The sequence below is a fragment of the Coenobita brevimanus genome, chromosome 43, assembly GCF_032717465.1.
Source record: "Coenobita brevimanus isolate Jiangsu-jjx chromosome 43, ASM3271746v2, whole genome shotgun sequence".
Taxonomy (NCBI): domain Eukaryota; kingdom Metazoa; phylum Arthropoda; class Malacostraca; order Decapoda; family Coenobitidae; genus Coenobita; species Coenobita brevimanus.
In genome coordinates this window covers 587,790-612,256 of record NC_136996.1, presented here as the reverse complement: position 1 = coordinate 612,256, position 24,467 = coordinate 587,790, and the positions used below count along the sequence as shown (strand labels likewise).

The 24,467-nt window shown below is 43.0% G+C and overlaps 1 protein-coding gene across 2 annotated transcripts in view; it reads left to right on the top strand.

Annotated features, from left to right (window-relative positions):
- The window catches only part of LOC145397735 (breast cancer anti-estrogen resistance protein 3 homolog), a 92,941-nt gene that overhangs the window by 63,450 nt on the left and 5,024 nt on the right, over positions 1-24,467 (top strand). For both annotated transcript variants that reach the window (XM_080270751.1, XM_080270752.1), the window contains exons 3-10: positions 9,144-9,210; positions 12,602-12,783; positions 15,831-15,909; positions 16,343-16,608; positions 16,868-17,052; positions 19,839-20,364; positions 21,610-21,834; positions 23,922-24,065. In XM_080270751.1, coding sequence (XP_080126877.1) covers positions 9,144-9,210; positions 12,602-12,783; positions 15,831-15,909; positions 16,343-16,608; positions 16,868-17,052; positions 19,839-20,364; positions 21,610-21,834; positions 23,922-24,065 — 1,674 coding nt within the window. The remainder of the gene's footprint in view (positions 1-9,143; positions 9,211-12,601; positions 12,784-15,830; positions 15,910-16,342; positions 16,609-16,867; positions 17,053-19,838; positions 20,365-21,609; positions 21,835-23,921; positions 24,066-24,467) is intronic.

The window sequence follows — 24,467 nt, the reverse complement described above, 5'->3', positions numbered from 1 at the left end:
GCAGAGAGAGATCCAACTAACAGGGTAGTGATGTGTGTGTGTGTGTGTGTGTGTGTGTGTGTGTGTGTGTGTGTGTGTGTGTGTGTGTGTGTGTGTGATCCAACTAACGAGGTAGTGATGAGGTTTGTGTGATGACGAGACTCACACACAATGCCCCTCCAATCAGATCACCCAGCTTGGCCTCAGACATCGTAACTCAGACTTTATTTGGTTCTCGCCTTATTAGTTCTCTTGAGTACCAGTTTGAAATATAATTCATTGAGTTCCCCGGTAAGGATTGCTAAGGTTTTTTTTTTTGCCCCTGGATCATGATGACGTTGAGTTTCATTATTAAAGAGGGCGAAAGTTGCTGTTCTGATGTAGTTGGTTTCCGTGTGTGTGTGTGTGTGTGTGTGTGAAGAAGTTATTTGATTTTGGTGCAAATTGGTCAAAGTCGTCTGGCCTAACCAGAGTAGTAGCGGTAGGAGCTGCAACCCCAGGCCCATCTGAACGTGAACCCAGTGAACTGCAGGCTGAATTTACCTTTCTGCAGTCCACCCACTCTCTCTCTCTCTCTCTCTCTCTCTCTCTCTCTCTCTCTCTCTCTCTCTCCCTCTCTCTCTTGGGGGGGATAGGGAAGAAACTTTGGGATGTTTGTATAGCCAGGTTCGGAGCCTCCCAGTCATTTCGGTGCCACCACGTGAAGGCGTCTCGCTCCAGCGCCGTTTGCCAAAGTAAACAGATAAGTGGTCCAGGAAGGCTTAAGGGTTGAAGGTATTGCAAGATGCGTTCAGGCAGGCTCTAGCTAAGGATGGTCTGAGGTGACGGGGATAGGTAAACTCAGGCACCATCTCGAGCACAGGGACTTTATGGGTGATCAGCGTTAGGCCCTCAGAACCGGTGGTGTTGTGCGGGGAGGTGTAAACATTGTGATGTATCGCAGAACCACTTTGACTCAGGGCGTGTGCAGTATCATCATAGTCGGGGATGGCTTCGTTACGCACATGAGACTTGTTTAGCATGATACGTTGGTGAGTACATTTTAGATTCTCTGCGGATAGCCAAAGAACGAGAAAATTATAGAACCGAGAGGAGGGAACTACACAAGTGATGAGTTTCGAAATGAGCAAAACAACCATATAAACTCCCAAACACTTTTCAAAATTCTTCGACTGGCGTTTTAAGAGCTTTGGGAACCGTAGCGATGACATTGTAAATACCGTAGCGGTGCGCGATGGGAGACACCTTATAATTTCGTTTGAGAAAATTAAGGGTTTTGCAGAGTAATTTTTTTTTTTTATTCAGTGTACGATGGCGTCTTTTTACTTGCGTCGAAGGGTGCATGGTACATTTAAGCAGCGGGCAAACGAGTAAATATCAAGAGCTGCAACAGAACATGATTTAAAGCACTCGCGTGGCTCTTCAAGGTTACGAACCCGATAGATGCTGTTTATGGTACGCGATGCTATGGGGTGGGGGTGGGGAGAGAGAGAGAGAGAGAGAGAGAGAGAGAGAGAGAGAGAGAGAGAGAGAGAGAGAGAGAGAGCATAATTAATTTTGTTCTTAGGTTGGAGAAAACGTCAGGAGGAGGAGGATGATGTTGTTGATGATGATGATGATGATGATTGCGGTGGCGGTGGTGGTGGTGGTGGTGGTGGTGAGAGCTGTAATGAGGCCTGACGTAGTTTGGATGTAAGAGAATGAGGTGGTTGTGGTGGTGGTGGTAACAGTGTACAGTGGCAGTGTTGTAATGTGAGGGTGTGGTGTGTGCTTCTACTGATGAGAGAGAGAGAGAGAGAGAGAGAGAGAGAGAGAGAGAGAGAGAGAGAGAGATTTGTAATTGGCTATATTGGGGAGTAATGGTGAGAGAGCAGGGGTGTGTCGTGAGGGTGTGGTGATGATGTGATGAGATTGGTGGTGTATTGTCAGTATAATTGATGTGGTGGGTGTAGTGAGGATGAGGTTTCAATGATGCTAATATGGTGAGGATGTAGTGCAGTTTGTTGTGATGTATTATGAGTGTGATGAGTGTTGATGTAGCGTGTATGTGGTAATTGTATGATGTTGGTGATAAGTGTGTGGTGTTAGTGATGAGTGATGCTGGTGTGGTGAAGAGTGAGTTGAATCCGATGAGTCTGTGGTGAGGGTGGTGAATATAATGGCTCTGTGGTGAGGGTATGATGCTTGTGTGTTGAGAAAGTGTGGTGTGTGAGGGTGTGGTATCGGTAGTGGTAGTTGTGGTATAGCTGTGGTGGGTGTGGTGAGAAAGGAGGGTATGGGGAGGTGTGTGTGTGTGTGTGTGTGTGTGTGTGTGTGTGTGTGTGTGTTAAGAGTGTGGTGAGTGTGTGGTGGATGTGGTGAGGGACTAGGGTAGGGGGAAAGTGGAGAGTGTGTGTGTGTGTGTGTGTGTGTGTGTGTGTGTGTGGTAAGGGTGTGGTGACTGTGGTGAGGGAGGAACGTGAAGGGAGGGGGGAGGGGGTTAGAGCAACATGAGAGGGGCACAACACTGAGATCCTTGTGTGTGTACTAAAGCTTCCTGGCATCATCAACACTCCCTAACAAGCACCAACACTCGAACAAGGTGCACAAACTCACGGGACCTCAGTCGTCTTGATGCCTCTTCCATAGCGATTTATTTTGCATGCTGTGCCTTACTGTTCTCTTCCCACTGCACCCTCACGCTGCTTGGCCAAGGTGCAAACTCTGACCACGTTTTTCCTGTCAGCCTCGTAACACCTCTGATTTAGCTTTCCATAGCCATTTTCACCTCCAGTATGTGGATAGACAGACAGACAGATAGATAGATAGATAGATAGGCAGATAGACAGAAAGATAGATCAATGTAAAATTAAAAGGGTAACATTCTTCCACCTCTCCTTCCTATTTCATCACTGTTTTCTCTTCCTTGCGTCCTGTCTGACACTCTCTTCCTGGTCTCTAAGGCGCCACTGAGAGAGAGAGAGAGAGAGAGAGAGAGAGAGATCCTTTAGGTCATCGTGCTCTCTTCCACTTCCTTCCTCTCTTCCTTTCTCACCAATCCGCACTCCTCTTTTTTTTTTCCTTTCTGTCTTTTCCCTCCACTCCTCAATTCCTCCTCCTCCTCTTCCTCCTTCTCCTCCTCCTCCTCCTCCCTGCCATTCATCTCTCTCCCATCTCTCGTTTAACCCCTTCAGTACGATGACACTTATTCTAGCCATTCTTGCCTCCCTCAGACGGTTTTATAAGGCTAGGGAAACTTACATTTCAGGGGATTAGATCAAGCCTTCATTCATCCTTTGATTCTGGGTGTTCTTAAGCTAAATAAAAAATCGTCTGACAGTAACAAAGAGAGAGAGAGAGAGAGAGAGAGAGAGAGAGAAAGTAATGAAATGGACACATTTAACCCCTTTTAGCTCAAAAAACGTAACTCTCTCTCTCTCTCTCTCTCTCTCTCTCTCTCTCTCTCTCTCTCTCTCAGTACGTCACGACATCACCCTCTCTCCCATATCGTGTGGCTGAAATGAATAGTGTGAAATTCCGTATGGCCAAGCATTAGCACACAATGAGAGAGAGAGAGAGAGAGAGAGAGAGAGAGAGAGAGAGAGAGAAAGAGAGGACATCAGCATCTTATTTCAAACTTTCCTTTATGAAACAATACTGTGGATGCTTGTTACCCTTCAGTAGCAGTAGTATTTGTTGTAGTTATAGTAGTGGTAGTAGTAGTAGTAGTAGTAGAAGTATACCCAGGTTCATCTGAAACCCAGGGAACTGCAGACCAAAGATCCCTTCCTCCTGCAGTCCGCCATCGTCCTTTTGGGGGATACGGAATGAATTGAGGCACGTTTGTATGACCGGGCACTGAGGCGGACCAGTTATATCAGTGCCACCACGTGAAGGCGTCTCTTTCCAGCACTACTATCCTCATGCATGCCATTGACACAAACCATGTTGATATTAGCGCGATATATATTACTTATTACAGAATATTAAGATTAATGTACGAAATAAATCGCTAAGGAAGGGCTGTTGAGGTACTGTATGCAAAATAAATCGCCGACCAAGAGGTGCAACGAAGCCTCCAGTACCACCTTAAATACAGCTCTAAGATCTCGCAGGTCGTGGGTTCGCTTACCGCCTTTGTGTATTTTATTCCCTTAGTTTATAACCCCATACGATTACGTCATTTGTACCTTAATTTTTGTCACGCCAGATAACTTTGTGTGTGTGTGTGTGTGTGTGTGTGTGTGTGTGTGTGTGTGTGTGTGTAGTAGGGGAATGCTTGTTGATATACATAGGCCATTTTGAATGCACATAAGCCGTGCAACATGAGCCATCGTTGCAGTCACGTTGACCACTCAGATGCAAGTTGTCAGCCTCCAGGACAGGTCACATGATATGATGCTCAGGTTGCAGGGCAGGTTTGAAGCAGTAACCGAGCATCTAGTCTATTTATTTTTATTATTTATTCTTTTTTATTTTTTCATCATGGGCGCACGGGTTTTGGCCTAGGCTACTGAGACCCAGCATTTATGACCAGCCTCGCTCTTCCCCGAGTGGTATTATGTGAACGCAAATCCTCAGCCTCGACTCACATGGAGGCCTTTACGGACTGCATCTGCTTGGAGCACCTTAACCCGCTAGACCACCAGGTGTTATTTTACGATGATGTTTGTGGCAGATGGGGGTGGAAGATGTATAGAAGGTCCGGACCCCTTTTTGAGCTGTGCCATTACTTTTTTAACCCCCAAAAAAACAAAGAAGAAAAAAAGAAATCTTGTTAATACCGATAGTTAACGTTATAACCATCAATAAGCAATAATAATAATAATAATAATAATAATAATAATTAATATTATTATTATTATTACTGGAAAGAGCAGAACGTGTTTTCCAGTTTCATCTTGTGCTAATTTAACCCTATTGGAGGTGGGTAAATAATGGGTTAAAAAAAAAAAGACCCCCTTATGTACCTAATTCTGATTCTGCCCCGAGTATCCGACGAATCTTCTTTAATTCCGTAAGAGAAAAATTGGGTTACGAGACGATTCACAACACATATGATATTGCAAATGCGCTAATGTCTGTGTGTGTGTGTGTGTGTGTGTGTGTGTGTGTGTGTGTGTCTCTCTCTCTCTCTCTCTCTCTCTCTCTCTCTCTCTCTCTCTCTCTTACACACACAGACACACACACACAGACACTAGACACGAGTGAGAGAACCATACCATGAGTGTTTTAAGGACCGTTCTACCTCCTCACACAATTGATCGAGAGAGAGAGAGAGAGAGAGAGAGAGAGAGAGAGAGAGAGAGAGAATGAACCAATAAACTACGGAATGCGTTGTGTGTAGGGTTGACTTCCCAGCCTCGGTTTTGAACAATAGGACAGGAGCAGAGCACAATGAGAAATTCACCACGGTACACAGCCACGCCCACCACGTGTGTGTGTGTGTGTGTGTGTGTGTGTGTGTGTGTGTCTGTTGTAGTAGTAGTAGTAGTAGTTGTAGTAGTAGTAAGTAGAAGTAGTGTGGTGGGCCTCTGCATGATTGCGGTACTGTACCATACCCTCAAGGACAGTGGTACCACACTCTCCTGCCCCCTCCTGCAGAGAACAACTTTTTTGTTTTTATTACTGTCTCTTTTCATCACTTTCTGGAGAACTTCAACGCTCATCAAGCACCGTCCCACATATTGAAGTGTGGAAATAATCTTGTTGGTATTTGCGCATCGGTAAAATTTGGGTATGTGAGGGTTAATTGGTGTTGATGTAACTTGAAGGCTAATGGGGGTGGAGTCAAGCATCTATCAGGCGTGGTGGTGGTGGTGGTTGGTCGCTGATTGGTGCACTGTGGTAAAATTAAAGTATATGAAGCGCAATTAATGGTGATGTATGCGTTCTGATGGTGAAGTCAGACATCAGCCGGGCCTTGAGCTGGGTTGCTTGTGGTGGTTTGTGGGCAGGTCGCTGAGTGATGCTTGATCGTCACAGTATATTTATCTGGAGTATATTAGAAGCAATTAATGGTAGTGTAGGCGCTTTTGTGGTGGAGTAAAATCAAGCATCTGCCAGCCGTGGTGTTATGTTACTTGTGGTGGTTGGTGGGCAGGTCGCTGATTGGTCCACCGCCTCACTCCTTGATTGCTTGATCGTCTGGGGAGGGAGTGTCTGTGTGCCAGTTACTTACACTGACAAGGAGGGACGTACTGCTCGGATACTGTTACCTCTCACACTGCCTGAAATTCCTGAGAGTAAGTAAAGATCACGTGGAGTGACGTGGAGATACAAACAGACAAATGAGAAAGGATGAGTGTTTCGCAGTTAATGTGAATGTACTTCCAGAAAGCATTAGATGAAGTACCTTGAGGTGTTTTGGTAATATGGAGAGGATGGGGGATGTGAGACAAGCTAGGATAGAGAGTGAGGTGGGGTGGATAGCGGTAGGAGATAACCGAGGATGAGATTGAGGGATGCAGTGGAAAGGTATATGAGCGGGGAATGAGGTTAGAGACCAGGCTGATGGAAGGGGAAAAGTTGTCTTTGGGGCGGTTTGTTTGTGACAGCCCCTCACGGGATTCAGGTGTCTGACTATAAAGATATAGGCACGCGTAAACAGATAGCTGATTTACGTATAGTAGGTAGCATAGGAGACGGACTGCAGGTGGAAGTCGCCCTCCTTTCCCAGCCGACCATCCTTCGTTCGGGAGATAGGGAGGGGATTGAGGGACGTGTATATACAGTATCAAGGCAGCTCCACCGCCCGGACACATCGGTTGAAGGGATTAATGATGTGCCAGTGTAAATAAATAAAGACTGCAACCCGATGCGTTATTTACTGTTGACAGCCTACTTGAAAAATCCTTTCATTATTATTGTTTACTGTTATTATTACTATTATTACACCATTGTAAATGTATGCATACCAAGCAGAGAAATGTATACTGTAGTACAATTTGCCAGATATTGTTTCCATTTCATGAGAGAGAGTGAGAGAGAGAAGGGAGGGGGGGGGGAATCTGTTGGCGTATGAGAAATTGCGTGTTACAGTATGTGAAGATGCGTGGGAGTTAAATGCGTGAGACGTGCAGCTGCTTGAGTGAGTGTGGGAGTGAGGGAGGGAGAGTGAGGGAGGGAGTGATGGAGGGAGGGAGGGAAGGAGGATGGTGGAAGCTGTGTGTGTAAGATGACCCTCGTGTGGTTGAATTTTCGTTGACATTGGAGACTTGTAGCACATCTTTAGCGATTTGTTTTGCGTATCGCACATTAATATCTTTTGTTATGTATGTAAGTATGTAATATGTCTATGTATGTTTGTATAAGTATGTATGCATGTACAGTATATATATAATGTTTTGTGTAACACGACGAAGCTGTAACTGAAGATATAATATGCAAACTAAGTCGCTGAGGAAGAGGTGTCACGAAATCTACAAAGATTGGTGTTTGGGTGATCATGTCAGGTCCTTAGCTTCGACCTTTCTAGTTAGATCAGTGTTTTATGGTCGGATATGGTAACGGTAACTGGAGTAATTGTTAAGGTGCTCGAGGTTACTGAGGTAATTTGATAATAATAATAATAATATTGTGGTAGATGGGGGCGCTCACCATCCACTCACTTGATGTAGTGCTCCTCTCGGGTGTCTGCCCTTTCCTCTCCATCCTTCTTTCCATCCATCCTCTTCTTTCCTTCATTCTTTCCTTTTTCTTCCGCCTGCGGGTGACTCTACATTCTCTTTTGTGTCTTTCTTTCCTTCATTCTTTCCTCTTCCTTCTGCCTGTGGGTGACTCTACACCGAGTGACAAGCCAAATGGTTTCCTGTACACCAGGTAACCATTTACCACGCTGGGTGGTAACCATATAACCAAATTTTGGCTCCTGGTGGTTTAGTGGGTTATAAAGGTGCTCCAGTTGGATTGAGCTGGTGAGCTGGTGAAGGGGTGGTTGGGGTTTATTGCTCCCGTAATGCCACTCAGGGATGAGTGAGGCTGGTCACTCTCATCTTAAATACCAGGACCAACTTTCCTAGCCCCGGGCTCCAATGTTCCTCATGGGGCAACGTAGGATTAGATGATGGATGGATGGATAATAATAATAATAATAATAATAATAATAATAATAATAATTTTATTTCGTATTAGCGAAGTATTACCGCGACGTTTTTTTTATTAGGATCCCCACAATAGAGATAATAAGCGGCTTTGAAGCTATGCAACACGTTACATAGCTGGAAGTAGACCCGTGAGAACTGGAGCAGTCGCCATTAATTACATACAAGCAGAAAGAGAGAGAGAGAGAGAGAGAGAGAGAGAGAGAGAGAGAGAGAGAGGTGGAGGAGGATGCTGACTGGCTACTTAAGTTCCGTCTCGAATTCAGCTGGTTGTGTTGGTCGTTAGTGCCCGATATATTGCTTTTCATTACCTTGTTCATGTCATGTGATTTTTACAGGAAAATTCACATTTCATAAGTACATACTGAAGTGTGAACCTGTTCATTACAAGTAGGCATAAGCTTAGAACTGAGAAAAAGTTACAAAGATACTTACGCACAATAAGGTCGCGTTAAGTCCTCCCTTTTTGTTATGGTGCCATCTGGAGACTTTAACTCCTCACCACATTCTGCTCTGACAGTCGCGTGATGCTGGTTAGTCCACGAATAATTAACAGGAGTGTTATAAGTTACCATGAAGTTCTAATTGAGCTTTGTATCTCCGGTGAAACTTTTGTGTTCATTTTCGTTGAAATAAATAGATCAGCTGTGGTTGCTACCCAGAACATACCACGGTAGTTGGTTTCCATTACTGAATTTAAGCCTTTATCATTCTTTTGCTGTGCCTGTCCTCCTCTCTTCCTATTTCTCCCATGTTTCCTGTAACTTCTTATTGCTTTTCTTTCCTTTACAGGTGGCCTTACATTGGGTGACAAGCCTAATGGTTTCCTGTAAGCCAAGAAACCATTTACAACACTGGGTGGTAACCATATAACCAAACCATACGTGCTCCCTACGTGTCAGCAAGTGGGTTGGTGGAGGGTTAGTGCCCCTCCCCGTAAAACAAATAACTCAAAGTCAAATGGCCACCCCTTACCGGATTGTGGCGTCTGGCAATAGATAGATAGATAGATAGACTTGACATGAACACTATGGACCGCAGACAACAATACTATATGTTACTTTTGATTCTCATATTTTCCAGGACATTTCGGAGAGATGCCAAGAAGAGAGAGGCAGCTTTGCTAAGTCCTACAACTATCATCAAAATGGTGAGTAAACATACTGTACACATCAGCAGCTGGTCATTGCATGTAAACTTGACTTTATTATTTTTTTTTTTTTTGAGCTTGCAATTGGATTTGTTAATCATGATGTAAGTTTGCCAGATTCTTATCCAGGCTGTAGACGTGACTTGTTTCCTAATGTGCTGCTGAGTTTGTGTATGATTAGCTTGGCGGCTACGTGGTTAGCATCACTGACTGCGATGCTACTGGCCCTGGGACGAAGCCATAGTGTGTGACCTCAGGGATAAGGGACTGAATAGGGAGGCTGCCAGAGATCATGCAGCATGAGAGCCATCATTAGGTGACCAAGGTCTATGCATGCAAGCATGTTGAAGCTCTTATGGGGGGGGGGGAGATGGAGTAGAATGGTATATGAGAGAGGAGGGGTGTGAGCTAGGAGCAAGGCAATGACATGGTGGGGGACAGGGCGACATGGAGGCGATTTGTTTTGAGGCCACCCCTTACGGGATTAAGGCGTCTGGCAATAGACAGATAGATTTTATAAACAAAACGAAATGAAATTAACCCTATTTGATTTAGAGGAGTTTGAGTCACATTGCAGTACAGTACATACTATGTTCTATCTATCTATCTATCTATTGCCAGACGCCATAATCCCGTAAGGGGTGGCCATTTCACTCTGAGTTAATTGTTTTACAGGGAGGGGCACTAACCCTCCACCAACCCACTTGTTGACACGTAGGGAGCACGTATGGTTTGGTTATATGGTTACCACCCAGTGTTGTAAATGGTTTCTTGGCTTACAGGAAACCATTTGGCTTGTCACTCAATGTAAAGCCACCTGTAAAGGAATGAAAAGCAATAAGAAGTGACAGGAAAGATGGGAGAAATAGGAAGAGAGGAGGGCAGGCACAGAAAAAGAATGATAAAGGCTAAGAAAGAAGTAGGCAGCACTACATCAAGTGAGTTACTGATACATATACAGTATGCTTGCATGTGTCAGTTTGGTGTACATCAACCTTTGTTGAAATACCAACATAATGTACAGGATGCAAATTACTGCAGAGTAAAGTAGTAAACTTAACAATTATCCGTTGTACTTTTGTGAAGCCCTAGGCCGAATAAAGTGAAATTCCAGATATTGCATAGTATCCCCATATCGGCGCAGTACTCGGCGTCGAACCGGATATTGTGTTACTGTCATGACCCTGAATCCTAAAAACTTTCCCATGAGTAAAAGATGAAAACTAAGCATAAAATAAAATACAGTAATGGTACAGTACAGTAATGCAATACAGTACACAGTGCATTACTGTATGTATTCACAAAGTTTTGGCAAGGATGGAGGGTAGAGTTGTGCTCTGTGCAGTACAGTACTGTACAGCACCATATGCAGTTGTAATATCAGGATCACAATAGAGCACTACGACATGACCATTGACATGCAACAAACTTTGCAACACCAATGAATATAGGACACCAGAGAGTTAGTCACAGCACTAGCGTTTTGCAACTGCATGCCCAGAAGAGCAGAGCACACAGACACTTTACTCTACGAGATCCACATGCAAGAATGCAAGCACAGCGGTATGCTCAGCGTGCCGGGTGAGCCGCTTCCACGACAGATTCTGATTGGCTGGCGCATAGTGGGCGTTCCCATTGGCTGATGCGTTTCTGAGTTTTCCCTGGCACTGGCTGGCTACCGCTTATGAGCCAGTTATACACCTCAACACAAGGTAGTGCGAAGAACAGCCGCTTACATCCCATTTTGATGCCAGATGTTGCACGATTTTGCTGGATATTGCTATAATAGAGCCGAGCCAGCAGCACCACATATAACATTGGGCCAGATAATGCAATGACAGATAATTGAGAGTTTACCGTATTTTCTTTTACATAACGAGGTGGGAAAACAGCCTCCAGCTGCAGGCAAACCATGTTATAGTGACCTCTCTAAGACCCGGACACCCAATACCAGGACACCCCAAGTCCCGGACATTTTGGGCTTGGGTCCGTTAGTCCATGTCTCGGATATTCCCTAAGATAACCAGACAAAAGACCATCAGGACAAATGTCTGAAACGATCTGGGACACCAAAAATGGCTAAAAAAAGTCTATCTACTGTATCTATCTATTGCCAGATGCTATAATCCTGTAAGGGGTGGCCATTTGACTTTGAGTTATTGGTGTTATGGGGAGGGGCACTAACCCTCCACCAACCCACTTGTTGACACGTAGGGAGCACATATGGGTTGGTTATATGGTTACCACCCAGCATTGTAAATGGTTTCTTGGCTTACAGGAAACCATTTGGCTTGTCACTCAATGTAAAGCCACCTGTAAAGGAAAGCAGAGCAATAAGAAGTGACAGGAAAGATGGGAGATATAGGAAGAGAGGAGGGCAGGCACAGACAAAGAATGATAAAGTCAAAATGCAAAAAAAAAAAGCCAATATGTGTTCATCCCTACTCTAAATTTGCCACACAGTGACGAACAACTGTTTTGGCGTGTAGTTCGAGCACGTCTGCTAGAGCGCCCCTGCATCCTCCCCACTTCCTGCCGACTTACCGTCGTGACTGCACGCTCGTCACCATGGCTGCCCACCTGCTCGCTTTTGTGGTGGTGCCCTACCTGCTGCATGCCCTGCTGCCACTAGACCACATGGGAATTTGCAGTGTTGTGCAGTGTTGAGAAATATGAAATCAGAGTGCAAAGGATTAAGTGCAGAGTGCAACACTGGCATGTTGCAACTGGCATGGCACAAGTAAGAGCAGAATGTGAGTGTTAAAAAATTATAATTCACAGTGCAAAGGATCAAGTGCAGCACAACACTGGACTATTGTACGTGCTTCAAGTGCACCTTCACCACTGCTAGAGCCATAGAGGAGGCAGGTTAAAATTCACGATGGCCACGGGCTTGTCATAGGTACCCTGTACACTGCTTAATATATTCCATACTCCTAATTTCTCATTCTCTGGTTTCTTTTCATTTATTTTATGGTTTCTGTCCCATATTTTTTGTGAACAGGGTCTTAAATAGGTGCTGTGCATGTCTATTAGGGAGTTACTGTATTTAGGTGGCTTTCAAAGTTAGTTTCAGTTGGGGGCTATAAGTACCTGTCCAGGGGCATTTTGCCCAAGTCCCGGACGTTGCTTGGGCTCTATTACGTCGGATCTTGGAGGGGTTACTGTATAACTCAGGGATGTTTTCCAAAGTGATCACAACTTTCCATACAAATGGGTCTTTAAATTGTGTGTAACAGACAGATCAGGTGATGGTCAGCAGTGGGAGTTTAACAGGCAGTTTTCCTGTAATGCACTGTGAATATACAGGTACTGTAATAGCAAAAATGCACATCAGGTAAGGCTACTTAAAGTGAGAACTAAGAGTATACAGTATGCTTGTTTCCCATAGTCCTTCGACAACATGGAGGAGTTAGCAGAGCAGTCAGTGGACAGTGGTGAGCTGCGTAAGATGCTGGAGTGGGAGTTGAGCCTGGACTCTGGTGACCTGCGTTCCCATGCATGGTATCACGGCACCATTCCACGGGCACGAGCTGAGGAGGTGGTGCTCACAGATGGATCGTTCCTCATTAGGTATGTTGTTCTTTTTCTTGTTGTGGCCCCAAGCTCATGAGAAACTGAATCAGGTGAACTGCCGGGTGAATTTACCCTTCTCCTGCAGTCCACTATCCTCTTTTCAGGTAATAAGGAGGGCCTTGAGGGATGTTTGTATCATGGGCAGTGGAGCCACCAACTTTTACCAGTACCACCTCATGAAAGCATCCCACTCCAGCACCATTAGGAATGTGATAAACTTGAATTCGTTACTTTGTCAGTGGCACAGTATGTAGGATATGACAAAAATTGTAACTTACAGTAGGTTATAGTACATCTACAGTGGAGTTGCCTAATCCGCGGCAATTAGAGACTGGTACCTACCTGTGAATTACGAATTCCGTGGTTTACAAAGTTAAGAACCAATGGGAATAAAGGATATTTAGTCTGGACCCTCGTGGAACCTCCCTACAGCACCGTACCTACACCTAACTAGCCATACTCCCTGGCCAAGTGTGCAGTCTCTCCTTTCTCCACTTGACGAATAACGTCCAAACGCTGCTGATAACTGAGAGGAGCCTTTTTCTTGGACCCCAGCTGGGTCGAACGTTGTCTTGGGGGGTTGGGGCTGTCCATAACAGAGTCCAGAGAGAGGTAACCTTGACCAAAAAAAAAAGGCCAGGTAGCGCTCAGAACTCACGGGGAAACACATATAGTTGGCGGTTGGCGGGACAGGAGGTAAACATAACATGGCGGCTGTAGTGTGCACACTTGCCACCAGGGCTGGGCTGAGATTGGCTGCTGGGTCAAGGTTGTCTGTGATTGGCTAGCAGCAGAATACATCATGGGTGCCATGATAATATAATTCTCCTCGGAAATGAGCCACTTTGGAACCTAGGAACCACGTTTTTTTTTTTAGTTTTGTCTACGGAATAAAAAAAATAGGGACTGGTTGGGCAAAGTACCACGGATTACATATCCGCGGCTTACAGATACGCGAATTAGGTGACTCCACTGTAGCTTGTTATGACCCCAGGCTTGTGTGAATCTGGTGGACTACAGGCATAAGTTAAACTCTCCTGCAGTCCACCATCCTTTTCTCAGGGGACTGGGGGGGGGGGAAGGAGTTGAGGAATGCTTATCTAATTGTTGCCACCAGGTGAAGGGATCCCTTTCCACTAACTAACCAAAATACGAGCTTGTTAATAGGGTGTGTGTCTATCAGTATTTATACCAGCCTTTGCGCTGGGACACTGCATCACAATATGACTGATTTCAGCCTGATGATTGTATTTCAAGTTGCTTTGGAGATTTTGTAACACTTCTTTCTTAGTAATTTATTCTGCTCGTGGCACTCCATATCATCCTGTGCTGTATACTTTTGATGCATACACTGTTGATATGAACACAGTATATGACACAGTTTTGTTTTACAGTGAGGATGTTTGAAAAAATCCATTGCATAATAAATATTTGTACATAAGTCAATTATATCAGATTCAGTGGGAATATGTTTTTGGCCAAGGGTCACCCTCCCAGGAAAGTCTAAAAACAGGTTTCCAACTCACCTCAGCAGGTAGTTTTTCAGTTCACTGCACTTCACTTGCTGCTTACCACCAGATTTTTTTTTTTTTTTTTTTTTTTTCCAGCTTACCTAAGGTGGTGCTTATTTTACATCACTGCACTTCACTTGCTGCTTGAACTCCAGCACCACACTTATTGTTCCATCACTGACACTAACACATCCAAGAGTGACCAAATTCAAAGACCATCTTGAAACAAACAAATGACTGTAAGCTTGTGTGCTAGTGATTATTTAAGTGAAAACAGTGAATGTCCATCAACCACTGAGGCTTCGTACAGGGTCATAATTATCACATAAGCGAAATTGCTGTCATATATTGAAAAAAGATCTTAATTTTTTTGTCATTGTATAAGCAATTCATTGCAAACTGGTTCAACATGGGTCTGCTGTACATATATAGTATACAAAGAGTAAAAAGGGTTAAAGCACAAAATAATTTGCAGTGGAGGAGGTGTTATGAAGGTTTCTATGCCACTTGAAATACAACTCATGATCTCTTCCTTCAGGCTATCAGTGTTAACTGTGTCATCCATGTTTCTGTCGTGGGGCATTGCTATGTGTCTTTGCGTATATGTAACACCTGAAAGCAGTAATCTGCATCCCAGCAGAGTTAACTGATACTCTCAGTCATTGATGTATGCATTGGGTGAAATCTGGAACTGTCTTTCTCAGTCTGTATTTCCCTCAGCCTATGATACCAAGTCTTTTATAAGCATTGTATCCTGGCATCTGAAAATCAACAGATCTTGAATTTGGCTCTTGTTCAGTTTTTGTTGGAAAGCACAGCCTTCTTATGGGCTTTTAGACTGTGGTTCTTTCATCTTTGCATTAAAGAAAAAAATAATAATATTAAAATAATTAATCCAAGGATCTGTGAACAGTCCACTTACTCTAAGGTGAAACAAGCTCAAAATGAGGGCGAGAGTGAGGGTGAGCCCACAGCGAGTTATGGGAAAGTCAGTGGAAGGTGGTAGATGTTGTTATCCCATGGCTTTTATCCTCCAGTAGGGATACTAATAATGGCCTTCATCTGTACAGCATACCTTTTCATGTTAATGGCAGCCCTGGGTTAGAAGAGCTACAGTAGCACAAAGCAATACAGGTAATAAGATAAAGCACAAAAAATTTTGAAAGTTTATTAAATCTATTTTATCTGGTGGTCTAACAAGTTAATGCACTCTGACTGGATGTGGACCACAAGGGTTTTAATCTAAGGCTCAGTTACAGTTTTTCCTCACATAATGCCTCTCACGGGCAAGCAGCTGGCCACACAGGCACAAACCTTAGTTGTCTGGACTGAATAGCCTGCCCCTGAGCCCAATATACTGTACAATGATAGGTCAGGAAATGACTGGTAGATGAATGGATGGGTGAACTGAATCCATAGATTATACATATTACTGTTACAGATGACAGTTCCATGGTACGGCCAAGATGACCATTGTAATGTAATACTGTATTTTTAAAAACAGTTTTATAAAACATCTAATTTAACTTTCAGGGACTGCATCTCCCAGCCTGGGGACTATGTGCTTACTTGTCACTCGTCTGGCCAGACACTTCACTTTGTTATACAAAAGGTAAGTACCTGTACAGTGTATTATATTAGTGTATGATATGTGATATTTTTTCTGTACAGTATGTGGCCCATGTATTTTTTTTTTTTTTTTATGTACAATATTGTGTTCATACATAGCAGAGTATAGGCAGATGTAACTGAGATAGAAACAAAGGAACAAATTTCTTAGCACACACCTTGTTTGTACAGTATACAGGTTTTAGAATTCCTATCCTCCAAAAATGGAAGATGAATTGTGGAATTGCAGCTTTTGAATATATTCAGCAGCACATACAGGATGATTATGATGGTGATGTATAACAATATTGTTTTATTCCTCTCTCTCTCTCTCTCTGATGTTTTCTATTTTCTTGCTTTATGGATCCTGCCTCACCCCATCCTTGGGTGAGAGAAAAAGGTCCAGATGATGTTAATGATATTTTGTGTTTGTGCAGACAATTGTGCAGCCTAACACTGTGTATGAGAGAATTCAGTACCAGCTAGAGGATGATGCCTATGACTCCATCCCCGACTTAGTGAGAGCATATGTGGGTGGTAAAAAGCCCATCACAGTGTCCTCCGGTGCTCGTATCGCCACACCTGTCAACCGTACAGCACCGCTTAGTTTCTATGCCTCCAAATATGCTGTGCAGACTGCCCACACCCGGACCCACGGCACACTCACACGACCCATCAACAGAATGTCTGAACCAGTGTCAGGGTTTGTAACTGTGGATGCAGTATTGTAAAAGTGTCTGACTCATTTCAGTGGACAGTCATTCTGTGCCCTGTCATTCCTCAATTAGTGAATCATACTTTACCAATCTTTAATTGAAAAGAAAAAAAAAAAAGTTGGGATGATAATAATGACAATGAATATAACGATTATGATGTGGGATGCAGTTACTCTTTTATTAGCTACTGTTATTTTCTTGATATAGCCTATATGACTGTACTAATATAATATTTCATATCGGCAGAAGTGGGAGCATATTAAGGCACCAGCATTCATATAGTGGGCCTATTGGTGTCGGGTGCACCATTGTGAGAAGTCCTGCCCACTCCCCACCAAGGGGCAGAAGAGATACAGCGCCAAATCTTCCCTTCAAGGCCCGCAGCAGTAGCATATCCAGGACCTCAGATGAGCCATTGGAACTGGGCATAGGTGTGTTTGAGGGTTTTATTATTATGGTTACAAGACAAGGGTTCAATTGAAATAACTGAATATACTGAGAACATGAAGCATGTGGAAAGACAAGTAAACAGGAAAAAGAAGGAGGTAAATGATAATCTAGGAAGAAAAATGAATGCAAATTACTCTGAAAATAGGAAGTTATTCTGGAAAAAGGTACGGAAATGTAGAAGTGACAGCGGAAAGAAATGTGAAAGTGTGAAGGATGTAAGTGGTAAATTATTAACTCATGGAGATGAAGTAAGGACCAGATGGAAAGAATATTTTGAAAGCCTAATGAATGGGAATAGAAAGAGCAGAGCCACTGTAAACATGATTGGTTTGGGGGGTGTGCAGAGAAGGAATGCAGTGCCAGGAAACATGTCACTCGCTCAGGTGAAGAACACTGTGAAGCAACTGAAAAATGGGAAAGTAGCTGGGGTTGATGAGGTGTATGCAGAGATGAGTAAGTGTAGTGGAGAGAGTGTAATGAAGTGCATGTTGGAGATATGTAAGAAGGCATGGATGAGTGAAACTCTGCTAGCAGAGTGGAAAAAGGCTGTGATTGTGCCCCTGTACAAAAATAAAGGTGAGCGATGTGAGTGCAAGAATTATCGTGGCATAAGTGTATTGAGTGTGACAGGGAAGGTATATGGAAGAATTATTATAGAGAAAGTAAGAGAGAAATCAGAAGTCCTAGTGAGTGATGGTCAGGGTGGCTTTGGGAGTGGCAGAGGATGCGTGGATCAAATATTTGCAGTCAGACTGATAGTGAAGAAGACCTGTGAGAAGGGCAATGAGGTGTTTATGGCATTCATGGATCTAGAAAAAGCATACAACAGAGTAGACAGAGAAGGATAGTGGAAGGTCTTGCACACAGTGTAGATGGTAAGCTGCTAGGTGCCATCAAGAGTTTTTATGATGGTAGTGAAGCATGTGTAAGGGTAAATGGGCATCTAACTGAATGGTTCACGATCTGTGTGGGCATGCAACAAGGTTGTGTGATGTCCCCATGGTTGTTCAATATATATATGGATGGGGTGATGCAAGAAGTAAAAACAAGAGTAATGGAGAGAGGGATGACATTAGTAATGAATGGTGATGGAGGGAATCTCAAATTTAGTGTATGCCGATGATGCAGTACTACTTGCAAATACCAGACAAGAACTTGGTAGACTAGTGCAGAGTTTTGCTGATGTCTGTGAGTGTCATGCCTTGAGAGTAAATGTAGAAAACAGTAAAGTGATGGTGAGAGAAAGTGACTCCCAGCGTGATGTTACAGTGAATGGAGAGTGACTGGAATTGGTGAGAGAGTTCAAATACAGTATCTAAGTACAGTGATGGAAAAGAGAGGAAAATGTGCAACAGGAGTGGAAAGTATAGTGCCACATGAAAGGAAAGTAGCTGGTGTTATGAAGGCCTTGATAAGAAACAGAGGGCTTGAGTGTTGCAGTTGCTCGAGACTTACATGAAGGAGTGTTAGTGCCAACGTTAACATATGGATGTGAGACTATGGTGTAGCTTGAAAATAAGAAGTTCATGTATGAGGGCAGTGGAGATGGGACTGCTGAGGAACGTATGTGGAAGACAGAGAGTGGATAGCATATGAAATAATGTGATTTGTGAAAGATGTGGAGTGAGAAAGTTTGTGGGCACCAGAATCAAAGTGAGTGTACTGAGATGGTATGGTCATGTGAAGAGCATGGATAACAATAGAGTGGTGAAAAAGGTATATCTGATCAAATTTGAAGGAGGGAGGAGAAAAGGTAGGCCAAGGAGAAGGTGGAGGGATATGGTGGATGTGTGAGGAAGAGAGGTATGGAAGTTGGTGAGGGTAGGGAACTGACAAGAGATTGAGCTGGCTGGATGAATGATTTGAGAAGAAGTGCATGATCAGGGATTTGGCACCCATTTTTAATGTGACAGTGTCCAGATTGACTGTATCAGATCCGATTATGTGAAGCTACAGAATGTGGTGAATGTTTTTGGCGTATCAGATACAGCCAAGATTCCAGGTGCTTGAATGATGATTAAATGGAAGCGTGGCCTATTGGATTGGGCAAACTTGGGCTGTCTGGACATTGCTACTCCTCACCCTGTCCTAGGGTGGGCAAGGTGGTCCAGATGATGATGATTATTATTTTGTGGTAGGTGGGGGCACTCACCACCCACTCACTAGATGTGATATAGTGTTGCTCTCGGGTGCCTGCCCTTTCCTGTGTTCTCTCCTCCTTTCCTTTCTTCCTCTTCTGTCTTTCCTGCATTCTTTCCTCTTCCTTCTGCCTATGGGTGGCTGTACACTAAGTGACAAGCCAAATGGTTTCCTGTACACTGGGAAACCATGTACTACACTGGGTGGTAACCATGTAACCAAATTATGGTGCCTCATGGTTTAATGGGTAACTAAGGCGCTACAGTCGGATTGGCCCAGTGCAGGTTTATATCCAAGGGGTGGTTGGGGTTTATTGCTCACATAATGCCACTCAGGAAGGATCTCATCCTTAATGTCAGGACCAACTTGCCTAGCCTTGGGCTCCTTCAGTCCATACGGGGCAATATTGGATTAGGTGATGAATGAATGAATGGTTATTATTATTATTATTATTATTATTATTATTATTATTATTATTATTATATGGCCCAAGATTGTCACACATGGAGAGCTACCATCAAGTTAAAGACCTGCAAGTGCTTGTATTGCCCATAGTCTTTAATCAAAACAAATGTAATGATTGCTTCTTGCATGTGCCTAATTCCATGTACTGTAATATTCTTCTCAGTTACTGGTCGCGTTGAAGAAAGAAGCTGCAGCAATGATGGCGTAATTGGCTCTCGTCCTACAACAGACCAAAGCAAGTTTACTTCACAGTCACTGCCACGAAAAATGACCACAAAACCATTTACCATTGCCTCAGAACACAAATCCCCATCTGAATTTGGCATTACAGCCCATGATGAACATAAACCTGAAGAAGAACCACCCCCTAAACCATCAAGAGTTCCATCATTTAAAGTAAAGCCTAAGAAACCACCACAGCCATCCTTTAATGACAGAATTTATGCCGAGATTGATGAAGGTGATGAGGATGAAATTAAGACCCAGAAGCTACAGTCAGATGATTTAAAGACTCCTACAGAATGCACTGAGACAGACAATGGTAAAGCTGAGGAAAATGCAGTCAGTTGCACAGATACAGGTTCCACCCCCCGACACTCGCGCTTGTCGGAAATGTACCAGCCTTCAGGATCGGATTCTGGGAATGGTTCAGGTGATTCTGTTCAGACATCAGCCAGTGATGCCAGAAAGTAAGTTGCAGAATAGAAATAATGTAATATGTAGGTCATTAAAAGCAGTAAATCATTCCTAGAAAATTACTAGAGTCGTAAATGTGTTGTGGTAGGTGGGGGTGCCCACATTCATACACTGGATGTAGTACTATTTTCAGGTGACTCTATGCCGAATGATATACCAAATGGCTTCCTGTAATGCAGGAAATAATTTCTGGATTGGGAATTACCCATTTAACCAAGTGATGCTTGATGGTCTATTGGGTTATAGTGTTCCAGCCAGATGGTCGCCCGTAAGTGTTCACATCCAGAGAGAAAGTGGGGTTTGTTGCTCACAAGGTCATAATTATGAAGCTAAGTCATCCTCGGCTTATGCAGGACTAAGTAGCCTATCCTTGGGCCCTTGTGCATTTAATCGGGCAATAAAGGATAATTATACAGACAGTAGACAGGTGGCTACCATTGACTGTGGGAGGTATCACCACAAGAATGAAGTATGGTTACAAACTTGGTATCAAACCACACAACCATCACTTTTAGGCAGGAAATTTGGCTACAAGTAAATAGAATCAAAGTCCAGGCGAACACTAAAACATTGTTACAATGCACTATTACACATCTAAAATTTCTTTTCTCCCAGAAGTTCCTGTCAGCCATTGGGAAGTAATTATCTGGCTTTGGTGCTTGGTTTAGCTCCCAGTCCATAGTAAACATCCGGTGTACCATAACCAACTCCAGTATAAGGATTCCTTTACCTAATGGCTGCAACATACAGAGGATGTGGCTATGATTGCAGTGAACCTCAGTAGAGACCAATCAAGACTAAATTTCCTACACTTTGTGTTTTTGGTTAAGCTACAGTATAGAATTAGCTGGAACTTAGCAAAACCTTGTTTCACCATGCCTCCTACCCACTTAAACTGATAGATAGATAGATAGATAGATATTTTATGTGTACAAAAAATATTTTATAGCTTGCTGAAAAATACTTTGGGTCAGGAAAATACTGCAGCAAAATTATGGTACATATCAATCTCAAATTTTATGCACCTGCTTCATCATATTCTCTGTGAGACTGTGTGACCCAAAAATCTCTCAGGAAAACTTTTTAAAGTCAGTGTTTTTTTGCACTCCAGATGCATGGCAGATTTTCCCTGTGGCACAATTTGTAAGTTAAAAGGAAGTATGGTGTCATTTGAATGATTGATTGAAAGCAAAATTGAATTTATTTTGGCTAATTCTGAATGTTATCATTGTCCACAGTCGAGACAGCCAAGCCTCTTTCGGTGACACCAGCAGTGTACAATTGGAAGAAGACTCTGTTGTGGATGAGGAACCAGTACTGTTTACCCTGCCAGAGTTAATATCAACAACAGCATTTGATATTGAGAACTTTAGCACACTTCTTCTTAACTCCATTGAAAATAAGCCTCTGGATGCCACAGCTCTTAAAGGAGTAAAGAATACACTTTTAGAAAGTGGATCGAGGTAAGAACATATACAGTATGTTTGTATGTGCTGGTGTGCATGTTCTGTTGTGAAGCATGTTGATGGTAAATAAGGCACATTATTGAGCAACTACAAGTTGGCACTCAAAGTACTATCCATTTACTAGATGTAGTGCTACCCACAGACAGCTTTTCATTGAGTGACAAGCCAAACGGTTTTCTGTTCTCCAGTAAACAACTTATGGTGACATCTCGGAATGCAGTAGTGTTATGTCAAATGAAAACTCACCACACAATGATTAATTGTATATCAAGGTCAGCATAACGGGTTCCTTAGGGTTAGGGAGAGGACCAAGGATCACGTAACCATCCATCCATCATCCAATCCTACATTGCCCCATGAGGAGCGTAGGAGCCCGTAACCTAAAATACAAAAAAAAAGCTTACCCTATTATACAGTGCTTGCCCTCGGTGCCCTCAGTAGCACCATGCTTTCCACTAGGGGTAGCATCATTGCCATACATGATTTCCAAGTCACAAGTTTCTGTATTCACACAAAAAATTTATCACTCTATTTAATATTACACACTGCACTATTTGTTGCATACTTGCACTGTTATATGGTGAAGGCAATAGTGGTTCAGTGGCTTTGCACTCACAAAATGTAATGAATGGGAGATGATTACAGTGAGTGTAAACACTGGGCGGTCATTTCGCCTCAAACGTTTGACCGTTGGCTTGTGTGGGAGGCACCGCGTATGTAAGGGACTGTCATACACGGCCACCACAATTATCATGTAAGCAAATTTCAATATCGTTATTGCTAAATTGGGTATAACATTTTAGTTCATCGTTCTATTGATTTGTCACATACCGAACAAATGTATAACAAAGCCTGGCTGTACTGTGTTCAGTGGTAATCATGTAAACATGTAGAGGTGTGTGGTACGTAGGAGGGCTACTGGGCCTTGAAAGCAGGCTGTGAAGCCTATGCCCAGAGTTGGACACATAAAAAAAAAAAAAAAAAATGTGAATGCCTGGTGGTGTGGTGGGTCAAGGAACTCCAAATGGATGTTTCTGATAAGGGTCACTTGAGTCCAAGGGATGGTTGGGGTTTCTTGCTCACATAATGCTAATCAGGGAAGAAGGACTGGGTACCTTCATCTTAAATGTGATGACTTCATAGCCTTCCCATGACTGCAAAATAAAGGAATGTAAGATGGATGGATCTGTGGGTAATGATGATGATCAGTCTCTAGATCAACAGCAAACTTAACCACTTGACTCCAATGACATACAGTACTCTCTCTCTCTCTCTCTCTCTTTTCTACTAACCAACAATTTTATGCAGCTTAAGGGTGACATTTCAAACTAATAGGGTTAGAGATAGCTTTCAGTGATCCCATCATGATGATAATTCACCCAACATGGAAAAAAAAAATCTGAAGGTAGTACAAATAAACCAATACAATACCCAATACCTGTACATGTGTGAATGGAAAGAGTCAAGTTGAAATGAGCAAAGTTTAGACTCCTGCAGCAAATTCACCACAGATTGTTAACTGTATAATATTTATATTGTATGTTATATTCATTATTTTTATTAGCTTTATTCCGAACAGTTTTCAGTGAGTTTTGGGAAGTAAGTAGCTGGTTTGGGCCTTTGTTTTAGCTTCCAGACAGCTCAGCCACGGTCACCACAGTATGGGAATCCTTAAGAAGAAATGGCATATTTTAATTTTTTATCCATTTATTTTTTTTCTCTTCCTTCCTTCCTCTTCTGTCTTTCTTTCCTCTTCCTTCTGTCTATGAATGGCTACAATGAGTGACAAGCCAAATGGTTTCCTGTACACCAGGAAACCATTTACTAGCAGGGTGGTAACCACATGGCCAAACTATAACATCCGGTGTAATTTAGGTGCTTCAGCTGGATTGAGTCTGTGTAGGTTTATATCCAAGGGGTGGTTGGGGTTTATTGCTCACGTAATGCCACTCAGGGATGTGTGAGGCAGGTCACTCTCATCTTAAATGTCAGGACCACCTTACCTAGCCCCAGGCTCCTACGTTCCCCATGGGGAAACACAGGATTAGATAATATATGTATGTATGTTTATTTATTTATTGCAGGGTACTGGCAGCTCATTTAACAAAGGCTGATTTGGAGCTGCTGAATGGTACAGGAGAGACTGATTATGGTTTAGGTGTGACAACTGGAATTGAGTTGGTGACTCTACCTCATGGTGCACAACTGAGAGCTGATCTCATTGAAAGGTGAGCATCACAGAAAAGTCAAAGCTTAAGTTAGCATCCTGAGAACCAAAAGTGTTTCAGAAAATCTATCATTTTCATACTGTTGAAAACAGTGATAGATAATATCCACTTGCAGATGAAGCCTGTAACATCTGTCAGCATCCACTGACTTTCTCATGACCTCACTGTTAACTTTACCTCATTTTCACTTACTTTTGTGTTTGTTTCACCTTCAGAGAGAATGTATTGTAGACTGGCCCATCACTTTGTGTGTTGGAGGAGATACTTATTACAGTGTGTGTGTGTGTGTGTGTGTGTGTGTGTGTGTGTGTGTGTGTATGTATGTATGTATGTTCTTACCTAATTATTCTTAACCAATTGTACCTTAACAGGAATTAATCAAGCTCATACTGTCCCATATAT